This window comes from Tachypleus tridentatus, chromosome 13 (assembly GCF_004210375.1).
Source record: "Tachypleus tridentatus isolate NWPU-2018 chromosome 13, ASM421037v1, whole genome shotgun sequence".
NCBI lineage: Eukaryota > Metazoa > Arthropoda > Merostomata > Xiphosura > Limulidae > Tachypleus > Tachypleus tridentatus.
In genome coordinates, this window is record NC_134837.1 from 61,792,836 (window position 1) to 61,814,545 (window position 21,710).

Genomic DNA, 21,710 nt, shown 5'->3' on the forward strand with positions numbered 1-21,710 from the left:
TTGATATCTGGTCTCCATAAGCCGCCTTTTCTCTTCAGAATTAATTTTGTTGTCTCAAAATGCAGCTTAGGAAATGAAGTTGAAGTCTCAGTGCTTAACTCGTCATTATTAGACATAATGAAACTTAAAGCGATGCAAACCGGTAAACGAAAATTTCGTTTTTTCTGTGTCGGTAATGCATCTCCATGACAACCACCTTCTTCAATAATATATACTGGAAACGACAATACTAGATTATTTAATTTCTGTACCGAATATTGGTGTATAGAAAATATATTAATACTAGAAATAAATTACCTTATAATATCAACAACACTTTGATGTTATAAGGTGATTTATTTCTAGTACAACTGACAGTACAAAGCATCAAATGGTTTAAATAGTAATTATATTCGAATCTGTAACGTGTACAGCGTGGTTTTGACATATTAAATAATAAATTTAATTGTTGAAAGGTATTGTTGAAATAATTAACTGTTGCGTGTACCAAACAAAAGTTCTATCAAAGTTACTGAAAGAAATAACAAAACGATAGGATAAAATAATTAAAGTTATAGTTGCCATCCTTTGTCCCTAGGCCCGGCATGGTCAGGCAAGGCTGGTAATCTGAGGGTTGTGGGTTCGAATCTCTTTCACACCAAACATGCTCGCCCTTTCAGCTGTGGGGGCGTTATAATGTGACGGTCAATCCTACTATTTGTTAGTAAAAGAGTAGCCCAAGAGTTGGCGGTGGGTGGTGATGACTAGCTGTCTTCCCTCTAGTCTTACACTGCTAAATTAGGGACGGCTAGCGCAGATAGCCCTCGAGTAGCTTTGTGCGAAATTACAAATCACAATCCTTTGTTCCTATTCATCTGTAGTTGCAGTTCGATGAGAAGAGATTCTTTGATAAAATTTTCTGTCAATGTACATGGTGGCTTTGGCAAGGATTTGTTTGCGACAAGTAACAGTTAATTATTTCAACCACACTTTCCTTTCAACAATAAACTTTACAACTTAATACATCAAAAGCACGCTGTACAAATGCACGTTATAGATTTGAACATAGTTTATTGTTTAAAGCAGTTGAAGCTTTGTACTGTCGGTTTTGATTTTAATGAACGTTCCTGAAGAATATGTAAAGCGAAACATTGAGTGTCTAATTAAATGAAACACTTTGATGTTGTAAGATCGTTTATTTCTATTAAAAATACCAGACTAATGGCATAATCAGATTAAATCGCGTAGGTAACAATAAGAAGAACAGTATTCTAAACACACTTCATTTCTTTTCATCAGAGATAAAATAGAAAATTTGGCCCGGCATGGCCAGGTGTTTAAGGCACTCGACTCGTAATCTGAGGGTCGTGGGTTCAAATCCTCGTCACACCAAAGATGCTCGCCCTTTCAGCCGTGGGGGCGTTATAACGTGACGGTTAATCACACTATTCGTTGGTAAAAGAGTAACCCAAAAGCTGGCTGTGGGTGGTGATGACTAGCTGCCTTCCCCCTAGTCTTACACCGCAAAATTAGAAACGGAAATCGCAGATAGCTCTCGTGTAGCTTTGCGAGAAATTCAAAACAAACCCAGACCCAGAATAAAAATATACTGTACGACCTAAAAGCCTAATATAATCTTTGATTCGCCGCGCCCTCTGCTGTTAACTGCATTTCACCGATTCACAGCTCATCGGTACAGCTCAGTGAGCAAATCAAAGATACGTATATAATATTTATAAGATTGTTGAATATTTTTAACTCACCATATATAAATTTGCTTGGGTGTGTCAGTAATGTTATGCCATTTCATCTAATGTATCACATGATAATATGCAGCGGATCAATTATTTAATGATTGCATTGCACAACAATTTTTTTGAAAAGTTTTGCTTCCTGAAAAGTTTTAGCTGATTGTGACAGGTACCTGGTGGTATGCACAAATATAGTTTTGGTTTTGCTTCATCACGTAGAAACTCTGAGAATTAGACAGTTAACTGTTTACCGGCAATAACGTATTTAATTGCATTTATGTTTCTAATACGCTATTAAGTTCAACATAATTAAAAGTGTTTTGCTTCTGAATTTCGTTTGTATTCAATGTCCGGTGTATCACGTTGCAGTGTCCAACAGTAGTCAGAAAACATTGACTGATTCAAGGCGCCCTGATATCGTTTTTCCATTGCAGCAATGTCCTGGTGAAACTGAAGATTTCGATGAAACGATACGTGATGGGCAAATTTGGATGTGATTTTCGTGATCAGCAGCTAAAAATCTATAAGGAACACCCAACAGTGTTCAAGAAACAACAACTTTGTTGTGCAGTATTGTTATAGATTTCTTTTCTTTTCACCAAAGATAAAATACCAAATATATACTGTGAACTAGAGAGCTGATATTGGTTTTGATATGCAGAACCTTCTGTGGACTGGCCAGGCATGGCTAAGCAGTTAGGGCGTTCGACTCGTAAGCTGAGGGTCGTGGGTTCAAATCCCAGTCACACCAAACATGTTCGCCCTTTCAGTTGTAGGGACGTTATATTGTCGCGGTCAATCCCATTATTCCTTACAAAAAAGTAGCCAAGAGTTGGCGGTAGGTGGTGGTAGTAATGACTTGCTGCCTTCCTTCTAGTCTTACACCAGTAAATTAGAGACGGTAGCGCAGATAGCCCTCATGTAGCATTGCACGAAATTCAAAACAAAGAGCTACCGTTTTGTCTATTCAAGGTTCGCATGCACAGTTTGGTTAAAGATAATATTCACACCGATATGGTGGGTTAAATGGGAATTAACAATTTCATAAATACACTATTATAAAACGCCTAACTGCATTATTTTGTTTTCATTCGGTCTCTGCTAAAACTCCACAGCAGAGGGCGTATTAGGCCTCTTTACGTCACAGATTATGTTTTGTATTTTATCTTTAGCGAAATATTGTTTTGCATTTCGCGCAAAGTTACACGAGGGCTATCTGCACTAGCCGTCCCTAATTTAACTGTGTAAGACTGGAGCAAAGGTATAAGCCTATTAGTCACTACCACCCACAGTAAACTGTTGAACTACTCTTTTAACAAGGAATAGTACGAATAATCGTACCATTATAACGCTCCCACGATTAAAAGGGCGGGCATGTTTAGTGAGACGGGTGTTTAAACCCAAGACCCTCATATTACGACTTGAGCACCCTAACAATCTGACCATGCCAAGTCAATGGCGAAAACAAAAGATATATAAAACATAATCATTAAGTATTTGATTTGCTGTATAATTTCAAATAACAAATTAGGTACAACGTCAAGATATTATTCACACACCGAAATTAGTTTTTTCCTTGTTGTTTGTTATTAAGTACAAGACTATACAAAGGACTGTTTGTGCCCTGCTCATCATGGGTATCGAAACCGGTTTCTAGCGGTTTAGGTCTATAGACGTACCGCTGTGCCACTAGGGGGCTCTAAATTCATTTAGGCTTCTGTATAGTAAGTTAAAAAGGGGATCAAAAACCCCATAATTTATTGTTGTTTTTTCATAGTAAGCAGAGAGCTACACCAAGGACTATATGTGTTCCGCCCATTACATGTCTCGAAACCTGGTTTCTAGTAGCAAACATACCATTATGCCACAAGGGGGTCCCATCAATATCTTTGTAATCACCAAAATTTTTGTTCTTCAAGATTAGTAATCCTAAATGAAGCATACTTATTCTAAAGTTCTTTAAGAACACCTAACTGCAGGAAAAGTATTTATTTTAATTAATGTTTGGGTATTATACCTCAACACGGATAAATGATAATAAAAAAAGTAATTGATGCGGTCTTTATCGCCTGACGAAAGGCATCTGCCCTAAATGTCTCACAAAATATACTACAGAAAGTTTTCATTTAGACATATCAGTTTATTCTTCATTATAATTTATTCAAATTTTTATTCTCACGCCCTGCGAAACGACACGCGCTTAAGAATTATGCCTCATCAGAAAGTTCTTTTAATCGTATCATAACACATTGTTGGAGGGGGGAGGAACAAGTACACATCTGTCAACGCTTAAAATGGTTTACTTTTGGTTTGGTTTGAATTTTGCACAAAGCTACACGAGGGCTATCTACGCTAGCCGTCCCTAATTTAGCAATGTAAGACTAGAGAGAAGGCAGCTAGTCATCACCAACCAACGCCAACTCTTGAGCTACTCTTTTATCATCGAATAATGAGATTGACCATCGCATTATAGCATTTCCAAGGCTGAAAGGACGAGCATGTTTGGTGTGACGAGAATTCGAGCCCACAACCCTCAAATTATGATTCGAATACCCCAACCACCTGGTCATGCCGGGCCGACATGTATAATAAATACATTCAAATGCTATTTACATTCAGTCAAATAATTTTATTTTAGATGATATTTTTCACGTTGTTTTTAGTTATTATTTTTATGCAAATAAGTTAATAGAATTATAACGGTGCTCCTTATTTCTGATATGTTTTAATATTTTGATTATTAATGCTTTCAATTTTTATCTTTCGTTTAGCGGCTGTTTTTGAGTAATATTCACGAATAATTTATTAATCCATTGAAACTTGAACAAAAGAGTCACCTGTGGACTCAGCAGATAGCCCAATGTGGCTTTGCTATAAGAAAATGTTTGTTTGTTTTTTGAATTTCGCACAAAGCTACTCGAGGGCTATCTGTGCTAGCCGTCCCTAATTTAGCAGTGTAAGACCAGAGGGAAGGCAGCTAGTCATCACCACCCACCACCAACTCTTGGGCTCCTCTTTTACCAACGAATAGTGGGATTGATTGTCACATTATAACGCCGCCACGTCTGAAAGGGCGAGCATGTTTGGCGCGACGGGGATGCGACCCCGCGCCTCTCAGATTACGAGTCGCACGCCTTAACACGCTTGGCCATGCCGGGCCACTGCTATAAAAAACACACACACAATAGAGTTACATAAATACTTAAGATACTTTCTGATCATTAGTGAGTTGTAAAGGATATTATATTAAATCGTACAAATACTTTGCATTCTATCAGTATAAAGGGTCTGTTGTACTCCTTTTGCTTGCTTTTCCAACTATCTCATGGAGTATTGATGAATCGTGAATTCGGAGAAACAAGTCCAATGTAGAGGGTGTAGTAGCGAAACATAGAATAGTTATGCCTCTACATCACCCACGAATTATTTCTTTACATTACTATTTGTTTGTTTGTTTTTATTTTCACGCAAAACTACACGAGGGCTACCTGAGCTAGCCCTCCATAATTTAGCAGTGTAAGATTAGAGGGAAGGCAGCTAATCATCACCACCCGCCAACTCTTGGGCTTCTCTTTTACCAACGAATAGTGGGATTGACCATCACTATTTAACGCCCCCCACTTGTGAAAGGGCGAGCATGTTTGGTGCGACGGGAATTCGAACCGACGGTCCTCGGATTACGAGTCGAGCACCTTAACCACCTGGCCCTGCCAGGCCTTACATCGCCGAAGTTATACATTTTATTTTCAGTGAGGAAAAGAAAAATACGCAATTGCTACTAGCATATGTTTAACGAGTATTTGTACCGTAACTAGTTTTTAAACAGTCTATAAAGCTTAACATATTTTAGGCCCTTTTTCAAGTTAAGACGTAAATCAGAAAATTTAGTCTTCTTTTTAATCTAGATTTAAAATATTTTGAAATAGCCCTAGTAAAAGTATCTGTGTTAGGCTTCGAGAACTTTACAGATAATTAATAAAATATTAACTCACTGGTATTAAACTACAGAATTTTTATTTTTATATTACAAGCATTTTGTTTAATTCAAACCAAGCATATTCTACAATCTAAATCAAAAGTTTAGGCTTCCATTCCAGTTAATACACTTAAGACATGGTTTTCCTTATACGGGGTGTCAAGGTCGTCGCGAAAACGAGTTTATTTTACCAAATAAACACAGCAGACTATCTTCATTCATTCCAACCCTAACAGCAGCTATTACGTAAATAGTCAGGCAATTTAATACAGAGATCCACACATAAATATAATTTATCAAAGTTCATTCCTTTTAATGATAAGGTTTAATAGTGCACTTGTATCTCGCAAGAGAAAAATACGTGGGAAACTACAACGTCATGGGCAAATAATTTTGTAGTTATATTATAGTTAACAACCAGCTCTATAACATTTCATCTGGCTGTTCCGTATAACTATGAGCTGCCCCTTGTCACTATATTCCCATATAAATTATGCTTATAATTTAAATTATGATAATCCATATGCATTATCATGTGCTTATTATAATTAAAACCCATCTGTCATTTATTTGTTAATTCACTAATGATCTAAATCATTTTGTAAAGCAGCAGCATTCTCTTTACAGCTAGAAACACCAAATACCTTAACATTATCAGCAAATCTAAGTAATTTATTGACCATTCCTTCATCTGTGTCATTCATGTAAATCGCAATGAGCAAATGTCTAAAGACTGAGTCCTGAGGACACCACTTGTGATATTAATCCAGTGTGATAGAATTCAGTTTATAATAACCTCTGCTTTTTCCACCCGGTCACTCTTCTATCCAATTAGCTAACTTATCCTCCACTCCTGAACCCAGGTTTCGATACCCGTGGTGGGCAGAGCAGGGATAACCCATGTGTTGCTTTACGCCTAACTTCAAACAAACCCTATAGAGATTTTTTTAAACTTTATGTGTTACTTTGTCAAAGGCCTTCTGAAAGTACAGATACGTCAACTTGAAACCCTCACTCATATCTACATAAGCAATAACCTTTACAAAGAATTTCAAAAGATTTCTAACGCAAAATTTTCTCTTGGTGAAAGTATGATAACTATTCAGAATAATTGTAAACTTTTTGTTAAATGACTTTGCAAAGTATCTTTTATCACACTTTCTAAACTTTTTCCCACAACTGATGTAAGACTAATAAGCCTATAATTACCGAGATAACTTCTATTACCTCTCTTGAAGGTAAGAGGGGCACTAGCTAATTTCCAATCTGTTAGCTTATGGCCACATTTTAAGAACTTACAAAAAACTTAAAGCCGCTCTTTATCATTCGTATATCTATCAAGCTTTGTTTTAAATAATAAATGGAAACTATTTTGAATCAGTTGACTATTTTTGTGAGATATAACACTAACTAGTAGAAAAACCTTATGGTAAAATACAGTGCAACTGTTTTTCATGTTATTCTTTGAGTTACTTTCAACGAATACTTCATGACTTAAAAAATCAAATACTGACTATGAACAACATTTGTTATCTGCATTCAACCATCTTTCTTCATCATGGCAAGTGTTAAATCACGTTTGTTAGCGATGTATGCAACAGTAGCATCAAATCATCTACTTTAGCCTGCATATAGTCAACTTCAGAGGAAGTGTAAAAAATCTACATCTGGTCATTCTGAGTTATTATAATTATCTTATACTATTAAAAATATACATCTGATTTGCTGATTAACAGTTGTCAGAGGTTCAAAGTATTTACTACAAGCATTAACATGTTATAGAACACTGAACAAAACAAAAACCAGGACATATTTAGGCAACCCAAAACATTCTATTGGATTCCAGGTCAATGTCCCAAAAACCAAGACTGACCCAACGTAACCAGGATATATGATCATGCTAACTCTGGTTGTCATCTTGCCAATGTCCTCAAACTCTACCAGTTTATTATAAACCAAACTAATTTTAGGCAGTATTTGCTGCTTTTAAAACATGGCCCAACAAAGAAATTTGGTCTCAAAAAATTTATGCATGGTACTAGAGCCAAGGGAAGATTTTCAGATTTTTATAATGAAGTAATGACTATGTCTTTCTCACAGGTCCATATTATAATAACTAAGTATTTATCATAGGACCGTGTTTTGATAGCTATGTATTTATCACAAGTTCATGTTTTAATAGCTATGTATTTGACACAGAACCATGTTTCATACGAGCCGAGTATGATGGCTCGTAGAGCTGACTTTAGTTTATAGTAAATATTTGGCTATCATATACTTATATTCATTTTTTAACAGAAAATAATAAGCTTTTCAATTATCTGAACATGGCATTATTCCCAATGAAACACATTCCTTCATGATGCCGAATGGATGTGTCAAAATCAGGTCTCTCAATTGAAACTAAAACATGCAAGTACTACTTTGTTCAACTACACCAAATATCAATTACCTCTCGACACCATGGTATTTTCATTTATTTACTTATGACCAATCATTTTCAACAATCTTTCCGCATACAAATATTTTTTTCCATCTTCTAATACAAAAATAATCACATTTAAGTTCTCACAATTTTTCAATTGAGGAACTGTACTAGTACTAGTATAAAACTAATATAATTTTAGGATTTATTTAAATATATGCTGATTATAAGTCAAGAGGAAATTATCCTTTTATGAAGAGTACTAGTTATTCCTCACTTGGAATAGTGTGTGTAGTTTTGGTATCCTTATTTAATAATGAATACTGACACATTGGAGTATGTTCAGGTAATTTATTAGGATGATTTAAGGGATATCTTATGAAAATAGCTTAAGATACCATTGGAAGGACAAGCTCAAAATTATATTCTGAAGATAAAAGAAGGAAAGACAAATTTAAGATTAGGAAAAAGACAGACTAATCTCCACTTAAAACAACTTTATACCTCTAACAAGGCATTTAACTTACAGAATGAGTTATCACAAGCAGTACTAAATGCACCTTACAGGAGTTCAAGAACATAATCAATAAAAGTAATGGTGGGTTTAAATGTTTGCTTTAATCGAGGTTAGCTATGCAATGACAGTCTTGAAGGACTGAACGGTTCTCTACTGCTGGAAATGTATGTTAAATAACATTATCTTACTTTGTAAATATAGTTCTGAATACAATTCTACATAATAATATAAGGTGCATAACTTAACCACCTTTTGTCAGATTGTGATGTGGCAGCTAGAGTGCCCAGTTCATGTGCTAATAGCTTCACGTTTGATACAGCAAATTTTTGTGACTGAATTAATGCATAATTAATACAAGTAAACAGACTAGTATAACAGTACGTAAGAAGATCATGAGTAAATATATGAGTAGACATAATAAAACTTGCTGTGGAAGTTCCTTACTATATTTTAGTTAAAGTCAAACCAAAAGAAAAATGAATTTCTTGTCCCAATTCATGTTAATCTAAAATAAAATTGGATGATATTTTTAATTTTTGTTACATTCCAATCTATTAAAACTTTAGAAAATTCAAGTGCTTTTGTATTCCCTAAATAAAGTATACTATATAATTAGGCTTATCATACGTCCTGGTTTGGCCGGGACAGTCCCAGTTTGAGGGTTCTGTTCCGGTGTTCCGTCCGGTTTACTAATTTGTCCCAGTTGACACTGAATTGTCTCGGAATGTTCCGGTTTTTGATGAAAAGTAGTAAACTCCAAAAACGTCAAACGGAAAATGTTAAAATCTGCATAGAGTGCTGACTTGGTGTTGACAAAAAATATTTTTAAGTCTTCATTTTATTAGTTGATGGGTAGAGAGAGCCATAGTGCTGTAGCATGCAAATTTTCAAAGGTATTGCATAAGACGAAATTCACAAACCGCTGATAAGGTAGCTGTACAAGTATAATAATTCATCAGTGGGCTGCTATTGGGGGTACGCGTGTAACGGCAGCTGCACAAGGGTTAGCATATACAAAGCTTCCTTTGATCAAGTGTTTGTGCTTTGTGATTGCTTTATTTATTACATTATTCATACGGCACATGTTTAATTATTTTCGTTCTTTTGTTGTAGAAATTAATCCTAGTCATAATGTCCAAAGCTGGTAAAAGAAAGTGTACATTCAACAGTGAATTGCAAAAGGAATATGCATTCCTGAAAAACATTTGTGACAAGGATGACAGAGTCGAATGTTCGCAGTGTTCATCTGAGTTCTTTGTTTCACATGGTGGTCACTCAGACATAAAAGACCATTTAAAAAGTGCTAAACATGCAGCTAGTCATTCAGTAGCTGCTCAAAGTTCAAGAGTTGATGTGTTTTTCGAAAAACTGTGCCTGAAGAGGGTGACTTGTTAATAGCTGCCAAAGCAACATCACAGTGATGTCTATAACATAAGCTTTAAAACAACTGATTGCTTTTCCAAACTGATAGTAAAGTTATTTGAACCAAAGTTCAGTGCGACCAGAATGAAGAATGAGGCTATTATTTTGAATGCAATTGTTCCTTTAGCAGCACAGGAATTGAAGAGAGACTTAATGGAGGATCCAATTCGTTTCACTTACAGCAGATGCTTCAAACCGAAAAGATGCCAAAATTATACATGTCATGTGTGATATTTTTTGCCAGAAGGAGTAAAAGTAAAACTTTTAGACTTTCAGTCGGTTCCTGGAGTAACATTAGAAATCTTAACGAATTGCTTGGTGTCCACTTTAAAAAAATGATTTATTAAAAAAAATTGTTGCTTGTTGTGGTGAATATCATTAAAGGTGAAAAACAACATAACCAACACATTAAGTAAAAGATACCATGAAACTGACAAAAAAAAAAGTGTCATACTAATTAGTTTACGAGTTGACCAGCTGGAGCAAGAAAAACATTTCCCATATACTGTTCATATAGTTTGTTGATCATACAAATGTTGGAAAGATCCATAAAACATATGCTGCAAATAACTATTGTTTGTAGAAAACAATGATGTGATAATTAATCTGACAACCTACTAGTCTATGAGTGGTATCTCATGGTACCAGGTGGTACTTAATTTTGATCATACATATAGCAAAAAGGTAGAAAACTGGTTCCTTACAGTTACCATAAAACTCACAATATGCGGTATAAAGCGTAAGACTTTAAATCTCTTTGATAGATTGTTTTGGCAGAGTAATCATGATGAAACTTTGTAGAATGGACGACAACTGCCTGTTGTGAAGACACAAGTGTAGAGGACGACGTTTCGGAAGTCTTCTGCCTTTCGTCTTCAAGTCTTCAGGCAGTTGCCGTCCATTCTACAAAGTTTGATCACTTTAAATCTTATTTTCACAAAAAAAAAATTGAAAAAGATATCTCACATGTCCTGCTCTAAATACTATGATACTATACTCTAAATACACCCTATTACTTATAATAATTTATTTTGATACAAAAATTAATACTTAATAGATTTAATAAAGAAATTTTAAATAAAATTATTAAATTATTCCGTAATAAGTACAAAAATGTATTAAATGAATACAAATAAATTAAAATCGAAGAAATTTTACTACAAATTACAAACAATTACTTTTAGTTAAAAATAAGGTCATTTAAGAACTTGGCACTACTTTATGCGGATGTTCACCTTCACCCGCACATGAAAGCACGATAGTTACAGAAAACATGGTATTCTGATACGGTTGAGCGTCACTTTAATTAGTGCGTCTACCATATTGCTGGCAGGGCTACAAACAACAAGAGGTAAGTTTTATCTTACTTATTTCCGAATGGCAATAACTTATTTTTTATTTCATTTTTATTTTATTTTTACTTTCATCTTTTTATTTTATTTATTTTACATTTTGTAATCCTACGTTGTAGCTTTTACCCTAGGATCTTTTTAAAATAAGCAGCGTATTTTGTTTAATTTTAATGTGTTTTGTTTATGGCTTAAATATTTATAGTTATAATTAATCAGAGGTTGGGATTTGCTATTTTTAACGCAGTCCTTCCTCGTAATTTTGCATACTTATTTAACTTCATTTAAATGTAATTATTTAATTTCACTATATATATGTACACATATATTCTCATTAACAATTAATAGAAGCTGACAGTAACTGCTTGTGTTGTTTTTTGAATTGTAACAGATAAAAAATTTTCAGTTTTACGCAACACGAACTCTACTGGAAAGTTGTAAAAGAATGTGGGACGGTAAACATCAATACTGTAATTTTCAAATATAATACACATTTTTGGGTTCACTAAATGCTTACCTAGAGGATATAGTGCATATAATATTTGGTTTGTGGTTTGTTTTGAATTTCATGCAAATCTACACAAGGACTATCTGTGCTAGCCGTCTCTAATTTATTACTGAAATACCTGAAGGAAGGCAGCTAGTTATCATCACTCATCACCAACTCTTGAGACACTCTTTTTTACCAATAAATAATGGGATTGGCTGTCATAATGTAATGCCCCTAGAGCTGAAAGGGTGAGCAAGTTTGATGGAACTGAGTTTCGAACTCAGAACCCTCAGATTGTGAGCTAAGTGCCCCAACCACCTGGCAATGCTGGATTATGTATAAGGTATGGTAACAAGTCTTTTCTAACATTGGGAATAGTAATGCATACATACTAGGAATAGTACACTCTAAGAGTATGTCTCTGTTTCTAAGGCATAAATGAGAATTGTGTACTATTTTCAGTGGTGGGATTCAAAAATTTTAAGAAGGGGTTCTCTCAAGGGAAGGCCTCAATAACAACGGGTTCTCTTACTTTTCCGGAAGTCTATACTGATACATCATTTGAAAAGGAAAATAATGGAAAAAGTGCTTTAAAATCTTTTATTTATTTCATTTTAAAAATTTCCAAATAGTCAATTGATTGTCATCATATTTGTCCGTTTTTTTCTGTTTCACTCTATTATCATCTGCACTGTGATTATTGCGAAGCCATGTTTTAACAAAAGGAGTAGCATCCCATAAATCGAAAGGAAGGCCAATAAGATTAATCGTCAATAGGTTTCTGACATTTTCTACTGTGAGGCGGCTTCTTTTATCTGAGTATATAATATTCATTCTTGAAAACCCTCTTTCTGCCTCTGCAGAACTGAGGGCAATCGTATTCATAATGGTTTTCGCCTTTTGTATACTCTCAGGAATTATAGGATTATTAAAATATTTCAGGACATTTTCCACATAATCACGAAAATCATTAATGGGAATGTTGTGATGAAATATTTTACAGAAGCCATTCAACTTTTCTTCCGCAGCTTTCCATGGGACAACAATTTCCTGAATATTCCAAGTATTTGGTTCCAGCAAGTTCAGCAATTCATGAAGTTTGTTGTCAGCTTCCCGGTCATTGTTCTTGGATATTAAATGATCGCAGTCCATCAGCCTTTTTTTCATATTTTCGATTATTACATCAAGTAAATTGTTACGAGGAAGTCTAACAAATCTATTATTTTTGATAAAATGGATATCCTTAAATTCATCAGAAGAAATTCTATCGTCGATTTCTTTTTCAAATGTTCCAATACCTTCTTTCAGTATTTCAAAAGCCTTAATAGATCTCTTTATCAGTTTCTCAGCTCTTGACAAGGTTAAACATCTAGCTTGAAGGGCATCAGAAAGTAAAGAAATTTCTGTCAGTATATCTATCATCAGTGCCAAGTCATGAAAGAAATATGTATTGCCAAGACGCGCAGCCATTCCTGAAAATTTCGTGTCACTAGAGAAATATCTGTACAATGCTGGATAAACACGCCATACAGCAAGTGCAGATCTCAAACTGCAAGCCGCCCCAGCCGACAGAAATCGGCCTGACGTGAAGGCTGAAAGGAAAGACTATGCCCTGTGGTTCATGGAGACGGCACTTCGCGCACCCCGTGTCATCTACATCGACGAGATGGGGTTCAACGTATGGACAATTAAGAAACTGACTGCATTCACTTGACGAACTTTGTCAATAATACGGTCTGTGATTTTCTCATTAAATCTTTCTTGTCGAAATGTGTGATGAAGTGTGACGCAATCAGTTTCCACGACATCAACAATTCGACGGTATACTTGAAGCCATCAACGGGTTCGCTAAGCTCAAAAGTTTTTAAGAACGGGTTCGCGCGAACCCCCTGAATCCCACCACTGACTATTTTCATTCACTTACAGCATCTTTAAATATGTTTTTTTTTAAATAAAATTGTCAAAAACTTAAATCTTATAATTTGTAAAATTTATTTATATGTACACTTAGTAATGGCTGGCGATACAAAACTAATTGTTCCTACATTACTTTTGATATTCAGAACTACTAGTTGATTTCAGTAAAACTTTCATATTTTGTGTGCAAACCATTGTCTTCAAATAGTTGGCACGACTTTCTATGTTGCAGATGCTGAGGCGAACTATCTTTTAATGATTTTATGGATACACTAAGATTTTGACAATGTCTGTTTGTTGGCTGAGATTACAAAGATAGCCATCACTATGGCGAGTGTGTAATTAAAATTATATGACACTTTAATGTGCTTGTCATCAAAGGATTGCTTTGACTACAGTGTTGCATGAGTCTAGATATGTATTATTTATAGTGATAAGGCAGATTTCATTCTTTGTTCATGATGATGAGAGAGCTTATTATATTTGGAAGTAAGTTAAATTTGGAAAATTATGGTAATTAAAATCTACAACAAAGGTAAGCATTTTTGTTTCTTATTAATGTATCCATAATTTTTTCTGCTGTGCAATAAAGAAAACATTAGATAAATGTCAAAACAACTTATCTGTGTCTTACAGCTGAAGGCCCAGTCGTAATTTAACATACTTAAATTCTTGCTGTTAGTTTTAGCACAATCAGCTAGCTGTTTCTCATAAATACTTTTGAATTTTCTGATACAAGTAAACTTATGGATTAAAATACTTTGATATTGATGTCATTTTAGCATGCTCACTGAAGCTTTTCTGAGTCGTAATTTTTTTGGCTTCAAACAACTTGCTGTAAAAAATCCTCCTTTGTGTGTGAATACATGTTTTGAAATTTATCATACCAAGAAAAAAATTAGAAAAGAATGCCACTGTAGCAATGCCACCGTTCATAGATTAGATGTAACCTATTAGAATATTTGGGCATGTATGCATTTCTTTGTGATTATGTAATAATGTAAACAAGATCTGAAGCTGAGACTTACTTAGGGGATAAATACAAGAGTGCCCGGTCTTAAATCTGATTTAAGACTGGGCACCTTTCTTTTTATTCCCATTCATAAATAGTCAACAAAATTTTGTCAAATATGCCATTTTTAGACCCAAAAGTGGAGATCACAATTATATTCTCCTCATTTCTTCCTTGATCCTATCCTGACATCATAATGTCCCGGCCCGACCAGCCCTCTGGTGATATTTTTAACGGGACGAACGAATAATCCGAGACAGAAACAGAGACAACGACGACAAACTTTCAGGTGTAATTCAACTATTTTGCGACTATAAATTCAGATCAGTATGTGTTCTGTTAAATTTCTAAAAAGCAGGAAAACGATTGACTGATCAGAACAGTCTAAAGGCGATAATTCGACCTTTTAGGTCAAATTGCGTAAGACTTCGACAATGTACGACATCGTGACTCTTAACGTTATGTATACACTATACTACTAATAGTAGTACAGTACTGTGGCACCGTGGTCATACAAAGATATTGTAAAGAACCGACAATTAAACAAATGAATTTGGGATTTTCTGAAAATGTGCATGAATTGAACAAGTTCAAGTGAGCAAGGTTAGTACTGAGTACTAGGGTTAACTTTAGTGGCCTCAGTCGCAATATATTAGCATTCGGCCTAACGTTAGTGTTAAGTATAGTGGAAACGCGATTGTAGCCTGGAATAATAAATTGGACTATTCCCAATTTTAGACTATCGTTTCGAATTTGCCTTCGCATCCAGGCATGCGTATAAAGTTTCTGAGATATGCCTATTTTGTTGACGTATGGTTTGTTGTCTCATCTAAAATCCCCAGGTCAAAACTGAGCTCAAAGTTGAGGTTATAACTCATTTTTCAAATATTTTATTAGGATTAAGGTACTCTAGCCTAGGCCTAACCCAGTATTTAGTAGTTTAATGTGCAGTACAGTATACAATTGATTATATATTATGTTTTGTACTAGTACAGGATAATCACTGTGTATATAGGCTACTACAGTTTGTGTTTCTGATCACAAATTGTTTTGAAATACTTTTTGGCCCAAAATGTATTTGCATATTACCATTGCTTCTTGCATACAATTACCATAGCAACAACCTTAATAAAACTTTTGCAATGACTGAAAACTAATTCTCCTAAAATGGATTGAAGCCAGTCTCGAATGATTTTCAACTAATTAGAATGCAGCAAATCAATAAAGATATTTATGAATTCATGTTTTTGTGCTGATGGACCTAGGACCTAGGATAACTTTCTGACAATTTTTGTCTAAATGAGGACCTGGAGTTTAGTATGTTTGACTGTCTTACCAACGTTTTTCTTTATGAATTTCAGTGTTCTTCTGTTCTTTTTTATTTTTGTTTCTGTATTTTTCAAACTACAAGATTAAACGTATTCAATTAAATGGTGCTCTAAAGATAAAACTGACAAAAAAGAACCAACAAAGGGCTTTGGATTTAGTGGCCAAGACTGGAAAGCTGACTAATGTTTTCACTCAACTTACACAATATGATCTTCCAAATCAAAACCCATCTCCGCCATCAGAAGTCACTTGTACTGCATCTAACTCTTGACAAAACTGAAGTTGAACCATGCTCCTCACCTACAAGTACCACTTTGTCCATTTCGAGGTCAGAACATCATGAAGATATTGAGGTGTCACAGGCTGGCTCAACTGGCACAAGTCTCACAACTGATCTCACTTTGCCTTAAATTCTCGTGATATCTCTAGTGTTAATGTTGATGCAAGTTACTCTACAAGATAGTCTGAAGTTGAAATAATTGCTGAAAATGAAAATTTACTGTATATGGTAAAATGCATCACTATACAAAAGGTGAAGAAACTAAAGCAAAAGATCCAGGATTGTGGCTTGATTTCTCTGCTGATGATGTGTCTTATTGGATTGCTTGTGGTCCCACTGACTGTCAACACCACAATGGGCCATTTGGTAAATCTTGCTGGACTTTCAATAGTGGCAAACCAACGAGATACTGTTCGCAGAAACTTTTTCTTTGAGGTGAAAGCCAATGGTGAGCAATACAAGAGAGAGTTGTTATTGTATTCACCATAAACAGGGTTAGTTTACTGCTTTGTTTGTAAACTTTTTGCCCCTAAATTTTCCTCGCGCTTTGTTGAAAGAGAAGGGTTCAGTGACTGGCAAAATATTATTATAATCGATCATCATGAAAGACACACTACTCACCGAGACTCTGCTAACATACATAACTCGCAGACAAGGTTTAGGCTTGCGACAGAAGTTGGAGAAACAAATTAAAGAAGAGTGCAATTACTGGGAAATTGTATTGGAACGTGTGATAGCTGTTATTTGTACGGTAGCTAAACGAGGCCTGGCTTTTCGAGGAACAGATGAAAAATTTTGTTCATCGCAGAATGGAAATTTTTTAGGGCTGCTTGAGCTCATAAGTCAGTTTGATCCATTTTTAGCAGGGCACATTTCAAAATATGGAAATTCTGGAAAAGGAAATTCTTTTTACTTTTCCAAAACCACCTGTGAAGAACTCATTGAGCCAATGGCTCAGAAGGTTCACGCGTTCGTTCTTAATGAAGTAAATTCTTCTGGTTATTTTAGCTTGTTAGTTGATTGGACGCCAAATCTATCACATATAGATCAGTTAAGGGTTGTACTTCGATACTTGAAAGTGAACAGCCTATTGGAACTGAAAAGCCATACCAGTGAGGAAATGGCAAACCAGGTATTGTGGTACTTAGGTGAAGTTTGCAAACTTCATTTTTCAAAATATAGGGGTCAGTTTTACGACAATGCTGCTAATATATCTGGACATTATAAGGGGATGCAGCAGAAGATTTTAGAAGAAATTAAGTTTGTCATATATGTGTCCTGTGCAGCCATTCACTAAATTTGGTAGGCCGAAGAGTTGTTGACTGCTGTCAAGTGGCAATTAATTTTTTCTGCACAATGCATTTGCTCTATACATTTTTTCAGCCTCAACCAGCCAGTGGAAAATTCTTAAAGTTTGTCTTGGAAATGAAAGTGTGTTAAAATCTCTGATAACAGCTGGATGATGCATGCTATGGTAACAACAGCAGTTCTTAAGTCTTTAAGATTTTGGAAGCTTTATAATGTCTAGTTGAAGACCAGTTACAAAAGGGGGCACTAGAAGAGAAGCAGACAATAGTGCAAGTAAGATGCAAGAGCTAGAATTTGTATTTGTTGATCATGTGGGATGAGATTTTGCAAAAATTTCATAAAGCAAGTCAAGTTCTGCAAAGAGAAGATATGAATTTAAAACGTGCAGATCTGATCGGGTCGTTAGCTGACCAACTATGTACTTTGAGGAATGACTTCGAAAGATTTGAAGCAGTTGCAAAGAATATACTACCAGATGTTGATTACAACGCATCTCAAACTTGCAAACGTGTCAGAAATAAGGTACTCAATGACCAAGATGCACAAGAAGTAGATCTGAATGCCAAAGATAAATTTCGTATCACCACCTATGTGGTGCACATTCTGCACAATTGTTGACAAACTAGAAACCCAGATGAGTAGAAGAGGAGTGAAAACAAATATACAGAAAAATAATTCTTTTTAATTATCATTAATCAAAGAAGTGATTTCCCTCATCATTTCTAAATAAAAGGCCTCAGTCATTACTTGATTTTGATCCATGCCCAGTCTGTTAAACAAATAAAAAAGTTGTTTTTTTAATATAGTTGCGTGGTTTGGCGTGGAAGAAAGCTGAAGAAGAGTTATAAATTTTCAAACTTTTACTCCACTTTCAGCATTTATTGAGTCTCAATGTCTTGTCAGTTAAACAGTGGAGGGGCCGGGGGTACCATTGTGGGGCTGTGCTTGGGGCATTAGTTGCCCTTAATTCGGCCCTGCCCTTACAGCTGAAGGGGCGGGTATGTGAGGGAATTCGAACCCGCGACACTCGTATTACGAGTCGAGCGCCCTAACAACCTGGCCATTCTGGGCCACTTAAACAACATTGCCTGTTATAAAGAGCTTACAACTTGTGTTCCATGTACTTTAATTTACGCTCAAAAGCGTCTCTCGCACAGAATATTCTAAAATGTAATGGTTACTTACAACGTATTACAAAAACAGAATTACCTATACCTTTCTAACCAAGTTGATTTCAGATTCTTTAATAAACCTAAAGACGAAAGGCGGAAGATTTTCGAAACGTCGTCCTCTACACTTATGTCTCCAGTGTTGTATGACTCCATGTGTTTTACATCGATATACAGCTCCAGATGTACAATTCTAAGCTCTACTTTTAGTAATAACATACTGTTCAAAGCACCTAAAGGGAACAAATACCCAGTTACAATATTTTATTTCACGCAGCATTTATTTTTTGCCAGGTTTCGAATCGATGAAGATAGCCGTTTAGTTGATGTCGTTTTCCTTTGATTATATCCCCATCACACCATACATCTCGTCCTTTCAGCCGTAGGGACGTTATACAGTGATGGTCAATCCAACTATTCGTTGGTAAAAGAGTAGCCTAAGAGTTGGCGGTGGGTGGCGATGAGAAGCTGTCTTCCCTCTAGTCTTACACTGCTAAATTAGGGACGACTAGTGTAGCTTTACGCGAAATTCAAAACAAACCAAAACTTCGATTTTATAGCAAAATAATAAGACCAATCGTTTCATTCATCAAAACACAAAAAAAAACACTATTAAACGTAGCCCATCGCATGTCATGCTTATCTTTAATCATTATCATCTGAATCTTACAAAGTTTAAATCTTTTAAAGTTCTTCTGAGAGTGACTATATACATCGTCAAGAAAACAAAGTGAGTCAGGTGGATTTAGCTTTCGAGTGTCTTCATCATTCAAACATATTCCTGTTATACTCTTTTATTTCTATCATATAATATCACTGTTCGATCTCACGAAGTGTCCATCTCTCCCCGTCTTGTGCGACCTTCTTATATACCGATATGGGAGACATCCATCATCTGTTACATTATTTCGCCAACTTTTCCTTGGTCTTCTTAATGGTCTTTCGGGTATAACAGTCTTGGGTAGTCTTTCACTTTGGTGCAACCCATTTTATTCTTCTGGCTTTTACACCGTTTGTAATAGGAATTAATCCACTAAAATCCATCCACCCTTGGTTATGTCATCTTCTCCACCTAATTTCATCCGCACCATATACTGGCCCTAAGTAATTTCATAAAGCGGTATTATCAAAGACCTGTTTTTTTTCTCTCTAAATATTCTATAAGTGGCCCTGATTCATGTCCATATCTGACAAATGTTTTATATTATGATTTAATTTCTCTACCGATACTTTTTATACTTAGTATTTCTTTTGAGCTCCGTAGTCTTCTATAATCGCTTTAAATTTTATTTATCATATTTTATTTCCTATTCTTATTTCATTTTTCACACATAAAACTTATTTTAGCTGCAGCTATTCAGCCACAGGCCTAATACATCAGGTCGATTTTACAATGATAAAAAAATAAAACATGTGAATTGTAATAACATTAAGACCATTGTCATCCAGGTAGCCACAAACCAACCAAATCTAATTATTTTTCATTATCAGACTTGTCTATAAATTAATGATATAGAAGTTAATTTCTACAGATCATTGGACAACTTAGAAAGGTTTACAATTATATGAAGATCAGTGCCTTTGGGTTCTGTTGATTTAAAGTAGACTTCAATTTAACAGTCACTAGTTTCTCATGCTGCTAATCTACATCTCAACTGTCTGATTCTCCTACATTTATTGCTTCACTCTGATGGCTCAGCTTTAAGCTTAAGAACTTATAACTCTAAAATTCGAAGTCTGATACCCGTACCAGACTCAGCTTAATAGCCCACTGTTTAGCTTTACACTTAAAAACAAATGAACTCTTCCACTGTTATTTTATAATGATGGCTTAGTGATGTTTTTAACAACAATTGAATATCAAGTGAAACTATTTTAAATTAAAAGTTTTCTGTATTTAATTTACTTAATCAAATATATATTGTATATAAAATAGTTTAAGTGTGGGTTTCTATATATTTTGCTTAAAATAGCTCCCCTGTGGCTCAGTGACAAATCTCGGGGCTTATAACACTAGCCCCTTAGTGACTCGGCAGTATATCTACGGATTTACAACACTAGAAACCGTGGTAGGCAGAGCACAGATACCCCCGAGTGTAGCTTTCCCCTTAAAAACAAACAGTAAGTACTTAATTAAACTAAATACTGTGTTTACGCTTTAACCAGTAAGTGTGGATTACAAACTTTGTAAGCTTATAGAACAACAAAAAATTTCACTTGTGCTCTCATATGAACTTTATATAAAATTTTGAAACAATGCATACATTATGAGCTGTTCTCATGTTTTTCATATGGAAATAACAAATTGAAATTACATAAAGAATGCAGTTCTTGGAAGATGAAATTAGTTTAATTATAAGTTATTTCGATATCTCTTTAACCACTTTCAAAAATTCAAATTCTAAGATAAATTTAATTCATTTAAAACCCTGAGTGATAAGAACCACTATAATGTTTTATTTCAATGCAGAGTTTGTGTTGTTCGTACATTGAATCTTCGTCGTTTTGTTCAACTTGGGAATTCATTTCAAAACAGACCAGACGATATAATTCCCGATGTGTCCGCTTATCAACCAAATGATCTTGAGAATAGAGGGTATTAGCATAAGGATTATCATTTGGACTTGTTCCAAACGTCTATAAGTAATCTTATATTGTCTTGTTGTTATAATAATTATACTTCTCAGGGTAAACCTTATAACTTATTTCAAGAATAATAGAAAGCTCTTACCAAATTTGGAAAACGTAATGGCTCATTTATATGAATACCAGGCGTAGGAAATGAA

General features: G+C 35.0%; 2 protein-coding genes and 1 pseudogene across 4 annotated transcripts in view; 2 read left to right on the plus strand and 1 right to left on the minus strand.

Annotated features, from left to right (window-relative positions):
• The first annotated feature begins 11,284 nt into the window (after positions 1-11,284).
• Positions 11,285-21,710, plus strand: part of LOC143240012 (endochitinase-like) — a 38,893-nt gene continuing 28,467 nt past the window's right edge. For 2 of the 3 annotated variants that reach the window (XM_076481768.1, XM_076481767.1), the window contains exons 1-2: positions 11,294-11,421; positions 20,898-21,045. The gene's annotated coding sequence lies outside the window, so the exon portion shown is untranslated. Of the gene's footprint in view, positions 11,422-20,897; positions 21,046-21,710 lie in introns of all 3 variants that reach the window. The other variant, XM_076481769.1, reaches the window with a different exon arrangement.
• LOC143236154 (E3 SUMO-protein ligase KIAA1586 pseudogene) lies at positions 12,519-13,379 on the minus strand (annotated as a pseudogene).
• Positions 17,049-17,744, plus strand: LOC143236156 (zinc finger MYM-type protein 1-like). The gene is made up of 2 exons (XM_076474440.1): positions 17,049-17,289; positions 17,383-17,744. Exons 1-2 carry the CDS (start codon positions 17,049-17,051, stop codon positions 17,742-17,744), a joined length of 603 nt encoding a protein of 200 aa, XP_076330555.1.

Excerpts from the sequence above, each read along its gene's own strand:
- LOC143236156 (XM_076474440.1), top strand. The coding sequence starts at position 17,049 with ATGAAAGACACACTACTCACCGAGACTCTGCTAACATACATAACTCGC. Across the intron at positions 17,290-17,382 it reads AGGGCTGCTTGAGCTCATAA|AACTCATTGAGCCAATGGCT; the intron begins GTCAGTTTGATC and ends CCACCTGTGAAG.